Source organism: Triturus cristatus, chromosome 5_2 (assembly GCF_964204655.1).
Source record: "Triturus cristatus chromosome 5_2, aTriCri1.1, whole genome shotgun sequence".
Classification (NCBI taxonomy): Eukaryota; Metazoa; Chordata; class Amphibia; order Caudata; family Salamandridae; genus Triturus; species Triturus cristatus.
The window spans coordinates 147,924,306-147,945,358 of NC_140588.1; the positions used below are offsets into that span (position 1 = coordinate 147,924,306).

A 21,053-nucleotide genomic window follows, 5' to 3' on the forward strand; every position below is an offset into this window, starting at 1 on the left:
TGACCTGATAGGGTGGCAGGCCATCCACCCAACATTTCTCAATCCCTTTAGTCTTTGAAAATATATGCAGAATCGTTTTGTTTATTACAGATAACTTTTGGATGGCTCAGTTATGCCCATCAACAGCATTTTTAACACTTTTCAAATGCTGTCTTTTGAATTTACAAAATATTTTATTGTCACTGATGTGCCTTGTCACATTCTTTGGTTTGTGCAGCATGTTTGACCAAATCAGTGTACCAAGGTATTAAAGAAAGATAGAATATATTTTTCTACTAGAGTGACTAGGACTTGTCTTAGTAAATAAACAGAGCGTGTTTATTAGGGCTGAATTCTTTTTCGTTCTCTAAAGATTCAATTCTTGTGTCAGTTTTTATTTCAGCTTCTATTTACAGAAAACGCAGAAAAGAAAAAAATGTGCATGCAGTCATTAATTAAAAAAAAAAACATACCTTGGGCAAATGACATCAGATTGTTGACCAGCAAACCCGAACAAATGAAAATTTTAAAAAGAAGTTCTGTATCTTATAGATTGGTGGACAACCGTACCGCCAGTTCTAGAACAGTAGCCACTTATCAGCCACTCTCCCTAGTACAGTTCTCTTACCAGTAATGTCTGATTATAATATATTACAGCCAATCCCCATGTTCCACTATTCGGGACAGATATTTCTTCAGTTCCTTTTTGAAGTTCAGGATGTTACGAGCAGGTCCGTTATGGATGGGATTGTTTTTCAAGATCCTTTTTGCTTATATATCAAAGGACTATCTTGTGGTCTTTTTCTTTCCATTTGTACATGTCTTCATTTCTAGTTTACAGATGTCTTGTTATATTCAAGCTGGTAGAGCGAGGGTAGGTCGCCCGCCCATTTAGCCGCTTCAAAACTGATGCTACAATTTAGCGTTCCCTCTGGCCGCACTTGGTTTATTTGGTTAGCCACCTTAGATAGGTCAGTATTACCACAAGGTACTTCACTTTAAGTTTGTTCTAGTGCTTTGTCTACCCCTTTGACTAATTAGGACGTCAACCACTGTGTAGCAAGTCATTTTACCTCCGTTCCTGAAAAATTGCTAACTGATCACTGGTGTGACAAACAAAGCAAGAAAACATGTAGACCCTCATTTCTTAGCAACCACTAAATATTATGTCGGTGGGGCGCTAACTCTGATTTTAACCAGGACAATAGACTCACTGATTAAAACTTATTTAGAGTACTACTTGACCTCCTTTTAATTTTTCTAACTCCTTTTAAACACTCCTTACACTCATCTACACTCTACAGCCCTACACTCGCACCTCACATTACAGCTTGGGAACAAAAGATCTCCGATAAAGAGCCCCTCATAGGGTGCTCGTCAGGCACTGTAGCGCCGGCCTGACGAGGAGCAAGCCCTATGATGAAGCATGACACCCTTCCGGATGTGTGTGGGTCTTAGTTCCAAAAGTGGGAGACTCCGACTCCTACCTTTGGCCTTTTAGATACACCAACCAGTCCTCTACTTCTTGCTTCCTTTATTCTTAAGGAACTGCATACTCTTTTGAATTGTTATATTCTCAGCCATGTGTGAAGGTGAACTATTTCTGATTGCCATGTAAGTGATTCAGCTGGTTGTGAAAATGAGAAGGCTTGCGGAGCAGCCAGTGTAATCCATTCAGTATTGGGGTTATGTGTTTGAGCTTCTTCAGGTCATTGTTGAGACATGCAGCAAGATGTAGGGTACCTTTCATCACTTCCATCGTTGTGTCAGAAAGTCAGCGTCAGAGTGTTGCCTCCATCCCATCCATGTGAGGGATGAATGAGGCGTGTAGTGTTGATCTAAACTTGGTTTTGTTTAAAAAAGATGTTACTGTTTTCATGTGGTATCGCTGATGTCATGCTCTATTGTATTTTTGGCAATGTGTTCTTTGCAGGAACGTTTTATTTGGAGGGTGAATTCGAGTGATTTTGAATTGGCTTTTAGCTGGATTGTCAAGTTGTATAAGTTAATATTAAATAGCCAAGCTTGAATTAATGATTTTCTGGTGCCTTTAGAGCGGAGAAGCATAACTGTCTTTCTTGAGTTAATGTTCAGTTGAATGCTTGACATCCAGTTCCAGACTACAGGCTGGTTTTGATTTCATTGAATGTTGTGGTTATAAAGTGTATTTTGAAATACATTTAAGTTTTGATGGCATATTGATGGACCTGGATGCTGATATCAATAAGTATAGGTTCAAGAGGTAGATGCTCCCTTTGCGCCTAGAGGTGCCTTATTAACATTTCTGGGGCTCCCACTGCGCATGGCGACTGTTTGTTTGGGGCCAGTGGGGGCAGGACCACAGCCATGAACCTCTTTGCAGCAGGCAGCCAACGATGATGCTCCCTTTGCGTCCGGAGGTGCAATTTTAACATTGCTGGGGCTCCCGCTGTGCAAGATGCACCCGGACACGTGCCCGAGCCAAGAGTGGGCCCGTCTGCACCCGTCCATGACCAGATGAGGCTGGGCTGGGTTCTTTAATCTGGTTTACCGACGGAGATCACTTAAGGTAAGAACTTTGCCTGTTTACTTTTTAAAGATGAAAATCATGGGAAAGCATATTGGAGCTGCAGCAGCCACGTGCTCTTCATCTTCTATTGATAGTATGTTGGAGTGGGTGGTCGGCATTGTCTCTAATGAAATTGACATAACTGAGCACAGACTGTCACTGAAATGCAGGGTGCAAGTCCCGTGTGATAGTGGTTCTGGTGGGGCAAACCATCTGGATGTCCCTCCTAGCCTCGCTCTTGCCAAAGCCTTTACCGACGTCCCTGCACACAGCTCTACGTCGGGGCTGCAGCCTGCCTCTCTCCCTGTCGTTCCTGTTGTGGCTGTTAAGTAAAAAAGAACATGCAAAGACGAAACAACCCTCATGTACTAGCACACCGCACAGTGGTTTATCTTCTTGGGTACGATCACAGCCTGCATCTCAACCCCAATCACAGTCACTCAAAGCATATTTCAACAGACCTTTTTACAGACTGATATACCGTATACTGACCCTTCTTTTAATGATGCTCTATGTTCTGGCGTTGGAAATACTATGGACAAAAACTTTAAACCTTTGTTGGAGCAGTTGAATCACCTTGAGGAGCTCACGGGGAGCATCTGTAATAAAACAGAACCTGCAGAGAACCGCGTAAATGGTAGGGCAATGTCCTATTAACCATTGGGTCAGTCCTATTCAGTTCTGCCATTGGGGGATCGTGCCCACAGGGATCATTGTTATGCAGGTCAAAACCATCCCCTACTATTAATACATTTCAGCCCAGTCCCCAGCCTTCAATTACCTCTCTACATCACACCTTTGTGGTTAGCAAAGAGCAGTCAACATCATTACGTAACGGTCTGGTCGCACCCACAAATGCAAGCCTATATCCCTGGGTGAGAGTGTCGGTGCTGTGCATCATTCCCTAAATAGCACTTGCCTTAAACCTAACAAGGTTGTATTGGATCTGCCTCCAGCAGCCTGTCCTTATCTTTTAGTCTTGGCAGGAGTATCACCACTTAAATAACAATATAATGAATCCTGGGAAGAGCTGAACAATAAATGCATTGACTGGTTATGAAAGAACAAACATTTTAAGATTGTGAATATAAATGAAATCATCATGACACAAAATGTGGGATGGATCGGTCGCTCAGTTAAGGACGTTGATGGGGACTGCATCATGATGAACTTTCGCAGGCCATTAGGGCCATTCTGAAACAACAAGAGTCCATTGACTCCAGCAATGCCAAAATTTGGTCTCTCCCTCTAGGTTACTTTTAAAAAAGACCTTTAAGGGGAGATTCGCCAGGACTCTTTCCCCTTGCACACCATAATAGATTTGTTGTGTTGAGTCACCTTGAAGATCCAGATTGACTGTGGCCAACTGTAACAGAAGAAGCTGTGTTGTCATTTACCTGTTTAATGAGTGAGCCTTGGAAAGAGGATCTCCAGGGCGCAGAGAGTACCCCCGTGCAGGGAAGTCATGTTCTGAAAATACTCTACTGGTATATGGCTGGACTACAACCAAAGATTGCAGAAGCCGAATGGGTACACTTTATTAGGTAATATGATATCTTAATGTTCCAGGAAACCTGGACTACAAGTGATATATATATATTGATGGTTCTGAGTGCCATACTACCCAGGCATTTCCATCTAGAATGGGTCGTGCCTTTGAAGTCCTGGCTATATGGGTGAATATTATTGCAGGGCGTGTGCCAAGGACATAGCCAATTTATTTGGCTTTTATGGATTTGACCTCAGCTTTTGATTTTGTCAACCAATCAAAGCTGTGGCCAATGCTTTTAGAGATCGGGATGGATGAGGCCATGGTGCATTTTTTAGCATATATACACAGAGAAATGAAGGCCAGGATTAGAATAAACTCTCGGGGTGGGTAGGGGTTCAAATGACATTGGGGTTTTTAGAGGGGTGAAGCAAGGATGTGTTTTAGCACCGTCACTTTTATCTTATATATTAATAATCTTCTCCCCTTTTTAGTAACTCTCACACAGGACGTCCCAAGAATTAAAGGGTCCATTATACCTTGTTTATTGTATGCTGGCGAAGTTGTGTTGTTGGCCTGCACCCCTAGAGACTTGCACCTTTTAGTACAGGGATTTGTCGATGTTATGGCCTTGCTAGACTTATGCACACATTTTACAAAATCGTATACCATGGCCTGTGGACCAAGGAAGCACAAAATGAATTTTGTTCCTTTTGGTAATCACTGTTTACAATGTACCTGCACTTTTCAAATTTGGGTTTGGTTTTTGCTGCTAATGGTTCTTGGGCGGATCGAACTGCCCATTGTAGGAATACATTCTTTAAGTCTATTGATGCAATGTTTAGTTTACCCCAACCAGGGTTGGGGAGGGGTTTCTTACCTATTTTCAAATTTTTTATTTCGCTCTAAATCCCTGCGGCAACTTACTGGGCTAACTCTAATCATCACAATATGCAGACTGAAGAAAATAGGTTTTGTCACTTCTGAGGGCCCCCATCTCCTAGCCTCATTATATTTCCCATAGCAAACTTAACTTACCCCATGTAGCAGATTACATTAAAGCTCGACCCACCTTGTTTTTGCTAAGTGTCTGGAAAAAGAAGGCGGCGTCCCTTACAAGAGTTATTATAGAAGACTGCCTTAGCTTGATAAAGACATGGATATTCCATGGCTAGCAGGAGTGAAAGCTAGCTTGCACAGGGTTAGTCATGCTCATGTATTTGATAGACCTAAGAGCCTTGATGCTGTAAGAAAAAAGGCGATTCAAGCAGCTTTATACAATTGGTATAATGAGGAAAGATTAGCTAATGAGGCTAGGAAACTGAGTGTGGCCCTGTATTTGAACATCAAGAATGATAATTTAATAGCTGGGTATCTATATCAATCCATGGGTTTTTGGGAGCTTAGTCTTTTGTTTCACTCAAGAGCTGGTACTGTTAAGTAGTCATTATGCTTCCCCTTGGGTTTTCAAGTCAACCTTGACACTTCTCCCTGCCCATGTGATGGGAGAGCTGGTCAATTCTTCATTTTTTATTTTTTCGTGGATATTATATGATGTTCACGAAGCTTTTCCTATGCTCTATTTTCAAGAGACGTTTTATAATAGATTTTAGGGAAGCATTTAGTACACTTTGTAAACTGGGCAATGACAAGTTAATTATTTCTGTAGGGGCATTCTTGAAAAACTGCCATTCGAGCCCATAATTTGATGAGTGCTGTATGATGTGCAGCTTGCATTTTAATAGCTCTGTCTTACATTGAATGTTTTTATCTTATTTATCTCTCGCCCCGTCCTTGGTTGTTTTAATTGAAGTTTGTACCTATACTTTTATGGATATATTTTATCCTAATAAATTGACTGGGCTACATCTCATAGCAATTGACAAACCTAAGGCGCCCAGAGCTGTTTATACACCATAGACAGATACACCCCAATGAGTTGAAAGATATAAAATCCCTATTTCTAGCCAGGAGGATGGCAGAAAGGTAAAATAAGGAACTTACAAAGCTCATGGTAAGGCAATACCTAATATTGAGCCCAGGGACCTTAGAACAATCATATTGGACCTATATTAATAACCCACACAATTGTTTTCTTTTAATTAGGTTCAGGTTTAATTATATCCACTGGTGCCTATCTGCCTCTGAGGGCTTTTCCAAGCCGGGTGCCCTAAAGCCCAGTGGTGGAACGAGAATTGAGGGCCCCCCCCCCCCGCAAGGTCCGTGGAGGGGCCTCCTCCGTACTCTTATCAAGAGCTCTCCAGCCAAAACTGCAGTGCTGAGGGAGCTTGGGGGCCCCCCCGCACTGCGGGGGATGCGGGGGCCTGTGTTACGCCCCTGCTAAAGCCTTGCTCTTGTGATGATTTTTTGGAACAAGATCTTTTACATTTTCTTTTCTTTTACGAATTCTATAGTGATCTACGGAAAAAATATATTTGATCACTTTTAAAGTACTACAATTTTGCACAAGTAAAGCCTGCCCTGGTATACTTGCAAATGTTGTCTTCACCCCTGACTTGTTTTGGTGTTGCTAATTTTTTATCAGGTGCTTTAAGACAACGAAACAAAATGTTCAAAGCTTAAGTGAGATGCAATATATACATTTATCTCTCCCTTGTCATGCACTGAGCTGGTTTCAGAAATGTTTATCATATTATATTAGTGGCCTTTCCTATATAAAAACCATGTAATGTTTAATAATGCACTTTAAAGGTCCATCAAAATTTAGTCTTCCTGTCTTCTTAGTTAATACCCTCAGATTTTTAAAAGGGTTTAGAATGTTTAGTGATCTGTATGAGCAATTGTATATGAAATATTAGTCTGTCCTTTTATCATGTATTGATTAGTTTTAGTATTTATTTCTTGTGTGTTTTTATGTGCTTTCATGGTCAATATTGGCCGAATAAAGTTTTATTTCTTAGACTTGGATATATTTTATCAGAATAAAGAATGTAAATAAAATTAAATAAAGATTAAGGTTACGTGTGTGGATGCCTTTGTTTAGGAAGATATCGTCTACTTTTCTGTCTCTTGGGTAGTGTGTGCTTTGATTTATTTGACAACCCTGCTAAGTTTAGGACATTTTGGGTTATTATCTAACAGTAGTATAAAGCATTTTTTATTGGGAAGGTCTATGATTAGTTGTGAGCCTCTCAACTTTCTTCTAGTATTGTCCAATGTGCCTTAGCCTTCTCTAGATATTTGCAAATTTTCAAATTAGTGTTTTTTGCCAAACCCGGGGTCTGTATTCGTAATCTCTCCAAATGGAAGAAGAGGGAGACTCATTTTTTCAAAGTGTCAGCTTGGAGATCCTGGAATCTGGGTAGAGAACTTATTTCTGTGATTTGAATGTTGGGGGTAATATCATCTCAGGACACAAGAGAAAAAGTGGTTTAACCCCTAACCCTCAATTTTGCCTTCTTCCGATTGTGTATTCATATTGAGAGCATTATCTTCTTTCATTTTAGTTTTTTTAGCATTGGGAAAAATAAAGTATCTTTATCAAAACTAAACAAGACCAAAACGAAAAAAATGCAACGTATACAACTGAAAATATGAATTTTAAAAGGTTTCAAGCAAATCTGTCCATAGAACCTTACGGATGCAGGGATTTTACACAACCTACCTCAAATGCGTCAAAATCCACAAGGCAAAACATCCCGCAGAGGAAGGAAGGGGTGGAAAACACAGCAATGTTAGCTGAGTCCTTGGGAAGGTGATGCGTCAGTTCTGCTACATGATGGAGAAATGTTGCCAGCCACGGTCCGTGCAGGTAACAGCGGTGGGCTGTGGGGCCAGGTATGGGGGTATTTCCAGGGACGAGGCTGAGGGAAACTTAATTATTTATTTAATTTTCCCTCTGCATCGTCCCTCGAAATCTCCCCTTAAGCAGACTCACCGCCCCACCGCTGTTACCTGCATAGACCGCGGCTGAGTGTTGCGTTGATTCCGCAGTCTAGGGGGGAAGTGATGCATTAATTCCAAGATGGTTCTAGTCTGCAGGCGATGCCTCAGAAAAACGTGGTGTTGAGGTGTGATTTGTGAAAATCTCAATGCGCTGGAGGTCTATGCTGCAGCTACAAACTGGCGCTGCTTTGATTTCTTCAGCTGCGGTTCCACAGTGCATCAATTCTTCCAGCCGCACAGCAGAGCCTGTGTCAGAGTCAGTGAGGGGGGTCATGGTGTGCTACACTTGGGCTGTACCAGTTTATTTAGCCGCTGACAAGTGCTGCATCAAATTCTTTGGCCGCATGGCAGAGGTGCATGGAAATTTCTCCCACACGTCAGTGCTGCATCAGAAAAACAGGCAATCGAAGGACGATGCGTCAATGTTGATGGTTTCACGCAGGTCTTTGTAGCAGGAACAACCTCCAAGGGCCCAGAACTGGAATTTGCACTGCAAGGCTGGTCAGATCTCCCAGCAGTGGAGTTCAGGGATGCTGCATATGAAATCTTTGATGGCCCTGAGACTTCCAACAGGAGGCAAGCACACACAAGCCCTTAGAGAAATTTGGAAAAGCAGGATACAAACCAAAGTCCAGTCCTTTCACTGCCCACAGACCGAAGCAAGAACTTCAGGTCAATTTAAAAGAGCAACAAACACAGCAAAGAGCCAGTACTCCTCTAGACAGCTCTTTAGCTCTACTTCTTGGCAGAGTCTTCAGTTCCAGAAGTGTTCTAAAAGTCTGGGGTTTTAGGCCCCATACTTAACCCCCTTTTGGCCTTTGAAGTAGGCATTCTTCAAAGGATTGTCTTTGTTGTGCACAAGTTCTTGTCCTGCCTGGTCTTGGCTCCAGACACACTTATAGGGAGTGGAGACAGCATCGTGAGAGGCAAGGCACAGCCCTGTTCAGGTGCAGGTGACAGCTCCTCTAGCTCAGGAAAGCCCATCAGCCTGGTGATGGGCCAACAGGATATTATGCAGGGTACACCTCAACTCCCTTAGTGTGACTGTCTAGAGTGAATGCACAAACAGGCCCCTGTCAGGCTAAACCAGACATTGATTCCACTGGCAGGCAGAGGCACTGGATGGTTAATCAAGAAACATGTTCACTTTCTAAATGTGGTGTTTTTAAAAACACAATTCAAAAACCACCTTCACTAAAAGAGGTGTTATTAAATCCTGAGCTCAGTGAGCCCAAACTCTAAATCTTTAGCTGTTACCAGTTGAAAGTTATACTTGCGAAATGTTATAAGGCAGCTCCAATGATAGCCTATAGAGAGCTAGTCCTTGTAATAGTGAGAAATTAAATTGGCTGTATTTCACTATCAGGACATATAAAACACACCAGTGCATGTCAAACCTGTCACGTGCACTACACCCTGCCCATGGGGGTACCATGGCCTACCTTGGGGTGCCTTGTATGCAGTAAGAGGGAAGGTTAGGGCATGGAAAGTAGGTGCACTTGCCAGGTAGATATGGCACTTTAACATTACACTCACAGACACTGCAATGGCAGCTTGAGACAAGTTTACAGGGCTACTCATGAGGGTGGCACAACCAGTGCTGCAGGACCACTAGTAGAAATTGATTTGCAGGCCCTGGGCACACATCGTGCTCCTTACTAGGGACTTACCAGTAAATCAAATATGCCAATCATGGATAACCAATCATAATTACAATTTACACAGAGAGCATATGCACTTTAGAAGTGATTAGCAGTGGTAAAGTGTCCCAACGTCCTAAAGCCAACAAAAAGAGGGTCAGAAAAATAGGAGGGAAAAGGCAAAAGGGGATAAAGCTGCAAAAACAGCCACGTCCAACAGTGGAGCTGTAGCAAACTTTGCAGCGCCATGCTTCCCCATTTCCAAAATGCAGGGATGCACCTTATTTACAACAATACGGCACACTCCTGTGTTTTCCTTAACGCTGGTACTAACAATAGCTACCTAGCACCAATGCAGACACCCTTGTGCCATAGTGCAAGGGTGCCTGCGTTACAGGGAATTATTTTTTCGTGCAGGAAGGTGTCCCTTCCTGCACATAAACAATCAATAAGAGCGATTTGTTACTTCTATGTGTGCTGCATTCTGCTGCGCACATAGAAGTAGCAAATCTTCATTTTTTAATTATTGTTTATGTGCAGAAAGGGACACCTTCCATTGTAATTATACCTTCCTGCACATAAACAACCATTAATGGCAATTTGCTCTTTCTATGTGTGCTGCAAAATGCAGCACTCATAGAAAAAGCAAAAACGAGGAGAAATAAAAGTATTCCTCCTTGTTGCGCCATTCTAATGCCTGCTATTGCATAGCGTTAGTTTTAGGCACTGCCTCAGAGTTACACCTCCTTGCAAATCTGGGGGAGCATCAAAAAGCAATGGGTGTTGTGGTGGAACTCCTACAGCAACACCCATTGAATGCCCCTTTCACGCAGATACCTGCGTGAAAGGGTACCATATTTACAAATCGGCGTTAAGCCACATGTAGTGACTTATCGCCAATTTGTAAATATGGTGCAGGGCATTGGATCACCGCAACATTAGAGAAAGTGATTCTCCGGTGGCACAATCCCCTTGTAAATATGCCCCTTTGTTTGTGGAAGCCTGTTCCTGTTCTGTGGATTCTTTTTGACCACTCAAAAGTCATCTCCTTTTGGTCTGCACAGAATGCTATTTTCCTAGCTATGTTGTCGGCCTTGCTCCAGATTGTCTACTCACTCTTGACCAAGCTTGAAGCCCAGTTCTTCTGCCCTCCTGACACCATCCCCGTGACCCCAGACAAGCTATCGGCCAGAAGCAAGTCCATCATGACCCATAAGTTTGGTCTCACCATCGCCTGCCTGAAGATCCTCTAAACCCACGCTGGCTTTTCGTGGTGGAAGCAGATTCTTCCAACCTCCTTTCTGCCTGACGCCTACTCTACAGTGCTCTTTTGAGCCACAAAGACGTCAAAGACTAAAGGGAGCTCTCTCCCACAAGAGCAGAGGGGCGGTGGGCTATTATGTGGCATCCAGGCTAGGATGCTATCCTGCTCTACAGGCCAGTCCAGTAACCAGCACTGTGCTTCTGGTGCTGACTCTACCTCCACCCCTGGCTGCTACATTAAACGTTTCTCACCTACACCCATGTCATTTGGAGGGTAAGTTAATTAGTAGTACAATACAGCAGGCATTCATCTCAGCTATTTGCAACCTCCCAGTGTCCCTCGCAGAGTTCAGGCTGAACCATTCCACCTGCTGAGCTCCCTTGCTGCCATTTTCTTCTCAAGATTAATGTTGAGAGGATGGATCCTTACTGGACTCTGAAAGAGACAGAGAGTTTTTGGGATCTTGATGTTTCCATGTGAGATGGTCAGTGGTGGTTTTGCATGGTGTGAAGTGATCCTTTGGGGAACTATGTCATAGAAATCTGTACTTGTTTCCAGTATGGAATCAATACTTGGTAAGTCCATTGTATAAAAGGCATAGAGTTTGAGCAGTATTAGGAGGCAGTGTCATTATTTTCACTGATGAGGAGGGCACTTCCTGCTAATAAAGAGGTACCAATCTCCTTGCTGCAGTGTGGGCTGAAGCCGGTTGATAGGTTGTAGTGGAGGAGATCGACCTAGTCCAGGGTAGACTTAGCCTTACTTCGCTGGGTGGAACTGTTCTATTTTGCAGTTATCTGGTGGTGCTTATGCTGGGTAATTCTTGTGAGCAAGCTCACAATGCCCTTTTCAAATGAGGGGCGGGGAAAGGAGCAGTGGTGAATTTGTAAAAAATAAGGGCCGGTGCTCTCGACAGGAGGCAGCTTATACCAGCCCATTTCTCCTGTAAGCATCGCCTAAAACAGAACCAACTACTAGTGGGAAGTGAAAGTGGGGTGAGGATGTGGCGTAATGGCAAGAGCTGAGGACTTTGGAGCTGGGGAACCAGGTTTGAATCTCGGAGTCTGCTCAAAATCCTGTGATTCTGGGCAAATCACTTAATCTCCATGTAAATGAATTAACTGGTGCTCATGATAAGCGCCTTTGCTGATGATTAACCCCTTCAGTGCCCGCCCCTTTCCCCGCCCTGTGCCGGCCGTTGCATTAGCGGGCGGGGTCTATGACGAGCTGGACTCGTCATGGGCACAGCGCTACCGCGGCCCATGACGAGTCCAGCTCGTCATGGGCACTGAAGAGGTTAAGTGCCTGTGATGAGCACCAGAAACCATCAGCTCAAATTAAGCACTGGGAAGGAGAGAAGAGCTGTAGGGATACACTTTTGCACTGTTCCTACTACGTATCACTAACACAGATAGCAAGTGTGTCCCTTCCTCAGGCTTTTAAGGGAGAGAGGAGATTATCCTTTATGTGTGCAATTACCGAGATGCTGTGTGAGGCCATCCCGTATATTTATATAAATACCCTCCAGGTCCTGCCTACAAAAATTGGTATATCAAATTATCTGAAAATAGGGCAATTGCCCCCAAAAAGGATAATCTGCTCTCTCACTTGAGAGCCTGAAGAAGGGACACACTTGCTATTTGCGTGAGTGGAATTCTTGTGCCATTTGCAGAATTATTCTTCTGCCCAATTCTACATCCTTTTGGGACATCAAAGCAGAGCAAAGCACAAATGCACCACATATACCCTCAGTAAAAAAATCACAGATCATACACTTTTTGTTTTTGAGTTATATTAATGTAAGTATAGAGTACTGCTGACTGTAATGCTGCAATGCTTTGTTAAAAGAACTGCTGAAGGCACATGGATTTAGATAGTCTGCTCCTGTCAGGCTTCCAACCAATGAATAAAATTGGCACTAATGCTTGGATAGAGCGTCCAATCAATGTATAAAATTGAAGTAATGCTTGGGTAAACACAAATATGTAATATATGTCTTCTGTGTCATATTCTACAGGGCAGTGTAAAATGTGATGAGAAAGACAACAATTTCCAGGAAAAGCAAGGAATGCATAACGTTGAAGGTAAAAAAAAGGTTGATGTCAGCTACAGTATTTATGTAAATTATTTGCCTTTCATTGTTTGAACAGTTCTGCATGCATCATGATATCTCTTTTCTTATACAGCCCCAATTTCTGCAATATTTACGGATAAGGTGAAATATGAATCAGACAGCCGCCTGCTTTCACGCACATTATCTCATTTGTAAGTATATGAAAGGGTAACTTACAACAGATGTATTTTTAGATATTCAGAATGTGAAAAGTGGAAAATGTCGATACATATTTTAGAGTACAGAGAGAATTACATAATGAAAAATAATAATAATTCAAAGCCATGCATATTGCCTGGTACTCTCTGTACCATTTGCTCTTGTCCCTATTGTGGTTTATTCACAATGGAGATGCAAACTGCATGGAATATAGTGCTTTGATGCAGACACACATCTACACTCTCACATGTTATGCAATTGTTCCTGTGTCTGTGTGATTTACAATCTCTGCGCCCTATGCTCCAGGTTCCACGTATGTCGAAAAGATTCATTGGTGATCCCATGTTGCGTTACATTTCAATCATATATACATAAAGGGCTATCTGCTATTCTTTTTATTCCAACTGTAAGTTGAAATTGTAATTGATTAGTACCTTGATCTATAGACAGTTATGTAGATCGATTTCTGATTTCTCTTCTTCTATTCAAAGTATGTTGTAAACTTAAGTGCAAAGTTCACTGCTAAACCTAACTGGGGACTAGAAGCCTCCACAGCACACTGTGGCACACAGCTGCAAACAGAAACCAACATCACATGGTTGCATGCAATAGACTCGGACCCCAAGAAAATCTTATAAAGCATCAGTTTAGGAGGCAAGATGGCTGTCGTCAGCTCTGACGAGTGAGCTGGCTGCTCCTGTGCTCCCACACCCATAAGAGATTGTTCTATGTTGGAAGGCAAGAGGATGCTGCTGGGATCTAGGCACTGATCGAGAACGGGCTTAGGAGCAATTTACCGGCACAGAGTTATCGGTATGCATGGATTTGCCGCGATTGTTTTCCTGAGACGTCTACACAGAATACGTATCGGATACATTGTATCCGCAAGGGGTTGGCAGTGGACGCCGGAGCATTCAACTTCAATCGCTGTAGGCAAGAGTTCTAGAGGACCGAGCGCAGGAGCTCGGAGCACGCCGGCGCCTATAATGCCATCCAAAGGAGGACGAGGGAAATCCCGACTACAGGCCGATGCTGCCGCCGCTGCTAAAACCGCGGAGACACCAAGCGGTAAGACCATCATAAACAAAAGCGGCAGAACAACTAAGGGAGAGAACGCTTCCAGCACCAGCTCTAACATAACAACCAGGCCCGATAAGAGAACTATCCTGCAATTGTTTTTGGCGGGAGGAGGCAAGAAAAAAGATCCCCTGACTTTACAGACTTCACAGACTTCTCTAAAAGAAAGCCCCTCAGTGATGCTGGGTTTTGAGGATGGCGGCGAATCTTTGGGCAGCCCGGAAGGCGACTCTGGCATATTCCTGCTTACTACTAAGGGTGAGAGTGGTGTTCGCGCCAATGTTACGGTTAATCTTGGCAAACGCACTATCGCGCAATTGTTTTCACAAGGGAGAGGCGGAAAAAAAGACACACAGATTCCCCAGACTTCCCAAATGGATAACTTTTCAGGGTCACTGGGTTTTGAGGCTGTTACTGAATCTCCGGGGTATCCGGAAGCGATTGATGAGTGCTCAGGTACACAGCATCCAGTGTACCGCTATGGAAGAGGATAACCCTACACTTGGCAGTGATACTGATATGGCTAATGGCACTGGTTTAGAGGGTAGAATCGACTGCACAGGAGTGAACAATAGTGAGAGGTAGTCCGGGGAGTCGGTTAGCCAGGACATTGATCTAGCTGTACCTCAGAAATCTAGTAATGGTATTGACATTGAGGAAAGTAGTGATGCTGGATCAGTTGGAGCACTTAATGGTGCAGAGTTTCTAAGTGCTGAATCGCTAATGAAGGAGGCAGAACTGGTGGATCTTGTAGAAAAGTTTTTTTCACTATCAGATCATTCGGATGTATCTGGTGAGGAAGTGGCGAGAAATGGGAAGATCTCTATGAATCCCCAAGGGGATGAGCTGAGCGTCCATAGCAGTACACCCCTTGAGGACGTGGGAGGGGACTCCTCAGAGGGAAGCCCTCAGACATTGCATAAGAAAAGGGCTCTGACAGAGAACTCCTGTTACCTTGGCAATTCTCCCTCACCGGTGCAAAAGGCAGGGGTCAGATCCTCTGATGAGACAGATAAGTCTGTGGTACGAAGAGTGGTAGAACCAACAGAAGATGTATCCCTGACTCTCATATATCAGACGATAATGACCCATAGGGAGGAAACATGATTAGAGAGCCAGAGGGCACAAAACGTTTGTCGTAAATTACAAAATTCAGTATGACGTATTGCCAAAACATGTACAGAGTTTACCGCGAGAATCACCGATGCGGAAGCGCGTATTTCTAGTGTGGAGGATGAGCTGGCAGCGCAAAAAATGATGAATGAGACCCTACGTGCGGGAAAGGAGGTTATGCTATGGAAACTCACCGACCTTGAGAATATAGCCCGGCGGAATAATTTGCGAGTCCTTCAAATTCCAGAGGGGCTAGAAGGACAGGGTCCACATAAATTTTTTATTGAACTGTTTACCCAGGCGTTCTCTGAACTAACTCAATGGGACTGGCTGATAGAGGTGTAGAGGGCTCATCGTTTCCCCTTTTCTACTCGGGTTCAGCCCGGCCAGACAGCAGCAGTGTCTATTGACCTCGTTTAACAACTTTTTGGCACGAGAGCCTGTTTTTGATCTGGCCCGACCCGATAGAAAAAGAGCTGGCAAGGGGGTCGAATTCTTTGTTAGGCTTGATTACTGCCATCAGACGGTAGAAAAACGGTGGCAACTGCGTCAACTTATTCTACCATTTCAAGTTGAGGGGGCCCAAGCTTTTTTATTGCAACCAGCCAAACTGAAAATTGTGTACAAAGAAAATACCAGGTTTTTTACATCTGAAATCCTTGCGAAAGAATTTCTCCAAACCCTTAAAGATGGATAAGGAGGGACTTGGCTTAAATAGATTATTGGGCTTTAGAGTCTCGCTCTTATGTTTAAGTTTTTTTATATCTTTCTAATTATTATAACCCTAGTTGTAGCATTATGCTATATATATTTAGGGGGGAAGAGAATAAGTATGGAATATCGTTTGTTGTTTATTGACTTGTAGGCTCTTTTCCTTCTTTTCCATGTCTCTTCTTTGGCCAACATGAGTAATCATAGATAGGACACTATTGGTGGGGCATTACACGGGTGTGGCAGGCACTTTTGGGTGATGGGAGCATGTCATCGCCAGGACTAACAGCCCTAAAGCCTCGATTTAGGGGGATGGGAGGTGCTGGAGGGGTGGTTATTGGGGGGGGAAGGGTGGTGGAGGGGGGAAGGGGGATGGTGGGAGGGGGAAAAGAAAAATGCAGATCCATAGCAAAAAAGAAAGGTGCAGAGGTTTAAGAATATTTGTGTATGGTCCTGGAGGAATATTAATGTGGAATATATGGCAAATTTAGGCCTTCGAATTTGCACACTGAATGTGTGCGGGTTAAACAATTATAATAAATGGCAGAGGGTGGCTAGATAGCTCCCAGTGATTTAGCCTGATGTAGTGTGTCTGCAGGAGATGCATACCCCGTGGTTGAAACGCAAGATGTTGGCAGAATTAGGATATACAGTGTTGGTAACTTCAAGGCAGTCAAGTATGATAAGAGGGGTGGCGATTTTAGCAAGACCTTCTATTCAAACTACTGGGCATATATTGGCTGATATGTATGGGCGGTGGGCTATTGTGGAATGTAGGACACGGGGAGCAGTATTTACCCTCTGCACAATATACGGCTCTAATTTTGATGAAGCCCTGATATTGGAACATCTAAATGTGGAGCTTGCTACATGGCTCACCCCGCTATTTGTGTGTGGGGATTTTAATATAAATTTGACTCATGAAGATTTTCAAAATTCTGAGCGGAACTACAAAGCTAGGAAACCTGGGGTATGTAAGGCTCTTTTTCAATTGCTAACTGACCATGGGTTATTGGATGTTTGGAGGAACCTGCATAGGCAAGACCCATGATATACGTTTTATTCACAACCCCACAACAGGCTTGTATGCCTTGATTATTGTTTCCTATCTTCATTATTATTTACTTGGCTTAAAATTAGTGTGTACCCAAGGGTGACTTCGGATCATGCACCAGTGGTAGTGGAAATTGCGGCTCTTGAACGCTGTGCAACCCCGAGAATTTTTACATTTGATAGAAAGCATCGGATGGATGATATGTTTATTGAGCATATGAAGGCCGGGATAAAGGAATTTTTTCAAATTAATCGACACACGGCGTCTTGGGAGATTGTTTGGGATACATTTAAAGCTGGGTTCAGAAGGGAAACACAGAGTTTAGGGTTTTTAAAACTTAAATTAGCTAAGCAGGTATTGCAGGTCTTATATAATGAGCTTAAGATTGCTGAAGAGGATTTGGCTAATGGGTTAGTAGCAGGATATAACGCTGCAGCACTACAGAATAATTTCGCTTGGCATAAGTCTAAAATAAATTTGGAATGGAGTAAAGAGATTGCTATAAAATATCAAACTTATAGAAAAGAGTGTCATGAATACAGTGAGGCCACAGGAAGATGTTTAGCCCAGAAATTGCATTTAAAAGAGGCAGAACAAAGAATAACGGGGATTAAAAATGCGGCTGAGGTTATTGTGTCCAATCCCCAGGAAATTCTTAAAGTCTTTTTTGATTTCTACACAGAACTATATACAGGACATGATACTGGGGGTTCTCTGATGGTTATGGGATTATCAGCCTCATTGTGGGGCCAACTGACTCAGGCGGACACTGAGATGCATGATGAGCCTATTACGCTGGGGGAACTAGAACAGGCTATAAATTCTCTTGCAGTAGGGAAAGCTGCAGGACCGGATAGACTCCCCCTGGAAATGTATAAGACCTTTTTCCAAGATATTAAAATTGATATGCTAAATGTGTTCCAAATGGCACAAAAAGGGGAGATACCCCGAACCTGGGCCGAGGCCAATATCTGTATTTTTAAGAAAAAGGGGAAATTATCTGAGCAGCCTGGGTCTTACTACCCAATTTCTCTTTTTAATTCTGACGGTAAAATCTACGCAAAGATTTTGGCCACACGGCTGGCAAAAATTATAACACCAGTAGTATCATTAAAACAACATGGCTTTATACCTGGAAGAAGGACGGTAGACCATGTGAGTAGAGTAGTTACTCTTCTCGACATTGCACAGGTAGAAGCTCGAGAATTAGGTTTGATTTTACTCGATGCCGAAAAGGCATTCGACCGAGTGTGTTGGAATTTTCTTTGGAGGGGATTACAACAAATGGGTTTTTGGCAGGCATATATCCAAGCTTTACAGGCCCTATATCAGTTCCCTTCAGCGAAAATATGCTCAACGGGACATTATTCGGAGACCATCTCGACTTCTAGAGGCACTCAACAAGGTTGTCCATGTTCACCACTTTTATTTGTGTTGTATATTAACCCCATTATTATTATGCTAGAACAGAGTAAAAAGATTATGCCTTTTATGGTGCGACAAGAACGGTTCTGCGTAATGGCATACGCCGACAATATTGCGATTGTTACTTCCAACCCGTGTCTCGCAATACCTGAAATAGAATCTTTAGCGCAGAAATTTGGGGCGGCATCTGGGTATAAACTAAATACAGCCAAAACCCAAATCTTATGTACAAACCAAGCAATGGATAGGGATGCTAGGTTGGTTAGGGAAGCCACATATTTGGGTTTTAAGATCCGCACCTCTGTAAAAGAGATTGTTGAGGTTAATTGGGGCGATATTATCTGGGGTGTAAAACGGTCACTTGAAAGGTGGGAGAATCTCCATTTGTCATTAGTTGGCAGAGCTAACGTTCTGAAGATGAATGTCTTGCCGCGGGTTATGTATTTTTTTAGGGCAGTGCCCCTGGAGGTATCTGCTAAAAAATCCAGCATCTACAAGCAATCTGTGCCAGGTACATGTGGGCCCCGGGGAAACCTCGAAGAGCTGCGCGATACATGACCCTCTCTCGAGAAAGAGGAGGATGGTCTATACCTGATTTTGCTTTTTATTATTATTCTTGTATCTTGATTAACGCACGCATTTTGTTGACTGGGGCAGAGGTTAGTAATTTGGCTGAAGCCCGCTCAATTTACCAGATGATCCTTGGCTCGGAGGTGAAGCACTTCCTTTTCAAAAGATTGGATGGCAGCTACTTCAAAAGAACTCGTTTTAAGGTGTTAAATGCTGTTTTTAAAGTCTGGAAGATTGTACGGAAAAGCTTTAAGATTCCTGTACTCTCTCTATATACTCCTACTTATGCCACCGGAGTCTTGCCCTCGATTTATTGGGACCAGGTGGCTACAGTCTGGATAAGGAAGGGGATTATTTATCTTGGCGATATGTATCAGATTGATGGGAGGTTATATTTATTTGCGGAGTTGGCGGAGAAATACCATCTACCCTCAACCCAATTTTCTTAATATCTGCAAGTAAGGGACTTCTTGGGAAAACATCCTATTTGTACCACAAAGTTTAAAAATGTAGAAATCATTAGATGACAGGGAAACATCGGGACAATTTATAAAATATTGCTAGAGGGTAGAACTGATGATCTAGAAAAGTTTAACATTAAATGGAGAAACTGGCTGGGAAGTCCTGAAATTCCATTGGAGAAATCTATTGCCCTGTCTGGGAGGATCTTTAAGGCAGCTAATTTAAAAAGTCAACATTATAAAATGTTTTTTGACTTGTACCACCCCCCTGCTAAGATGATGAAGTGGGGGTCAGCATGATGGGAAATGTTTTCGTTGTGGAATAGACAGTGCAGATATCGTGCATGTGTTTTTTACTTGTACTGCATTGGACTCTCTGATAGGATCTATAGAGAGATTTCTGTCAGAAATTACGGGTGCTCCTGTTAAAATCTTTCAATCTACGATGTTGCTGGGAATTGGGGAAGAACTCCGCCAGGGGAAGTTATTGTATAAATATCGGTAATTCATTTTTATGGCTACGGCGTTGTCCCGGTTAGCAATAGCGTCACTTTGGCTACATCACGAGGCCCCGTCTTTTGAGATGTGGCGCACCAAGTTTCTTAATGTTTACTATATGAAATACAGTCTATATGCTGTCAAAGGACATAGAAAAAGGAAATTTGGGTTACTGATTTGGGGGGTCTTGAGGGATTACATGGCTGACTAATGAACTTCGGCCATCTGTAACTCAGTCGGTTTACAACTTATTTTGATGTCAGGGGACACTATTCAGGACCATGTTTGTTTTTGTTTCTCTCTTTGTTTTAGTTTATTATAATTAATGATTGATGTTTTGATGATGTATGTTTTCAATTATGTATTATGCATTTCGCTGCTATGGATCTCAAATAAAAAGTACAAAAAATAATAAAATAAAGCATCAGGTTATAGTGTTGCAGGGATTCTGCTTATGCACAGAACTATGCTCAGGAAACCAGGACCTCAGTGAATTGTGGTGTACCAAAAACTCACCTCAGAACCCAGAACCCCTTATCCAACCAGCATCAGTGTCCCATTCGTTATCCGAGGTTTAGCTCGGCGGTCCCAATGTATAGACAACCCAGAACAAGCGACTTAGTGTATTTCTCAGGAATGGTGGGAATCAGAAATACCTGTTCATAATTATTCTCATATCAGTCCACAACAGAATAAACAGAGACACGGTAAAGTTTAAAGAGTTTATTTTATAAACCTCGTGTCCTAAGATGCAGTACTTTGGCTAACATTAGCAGACAAACGATTAAAATCAAAACCATCAGCATAGTTACAATACCATAGAAAATGAAAGGAGTAATCATACTAAAATGACAGTGGATCTCATCCACCTTACTTTCCCTAGCAAACTAATATTATTATTATTAGACTAGTAAAAGGTCTCTAGGCTTGACTGGGGAACCCCATACCGTAAAGATCAGCTCAGTGAGATCACATCACAGGATCAGCTAGGCTCTGCTCCTGGGAAAGCTCTTCTTCCGAATGTAATGAAAACATGTAACACTGCA

General features: G+C 42.8%; 1 protein-coding gene across 1 annotated transcript in view; it reads left to right on the plus strand.

Moving 5' to 3' along the window:
• Window positions 1–21,053, plus strand: part of LOC146822735 (uncharacterized) — a 447,601-nt gene that overhangs the window by 81,391 nt on the left and 345,157 nt on the right. Inside the window, exons 4-5 of the mRNA XM_085606289.1 lie at window positions 12,844–12,910; window positions 13,013–13,091. Of these exons, the coding sequence (XP_085462415.1) occupies window positions 12,844–12,910; window positions 13,013–13,091 (146 nt within the window). The remainder of the gene's footprint in view (window positions 1–12,843; window positions 12,911–13,012; window positions 13,092–21,053) is intronic.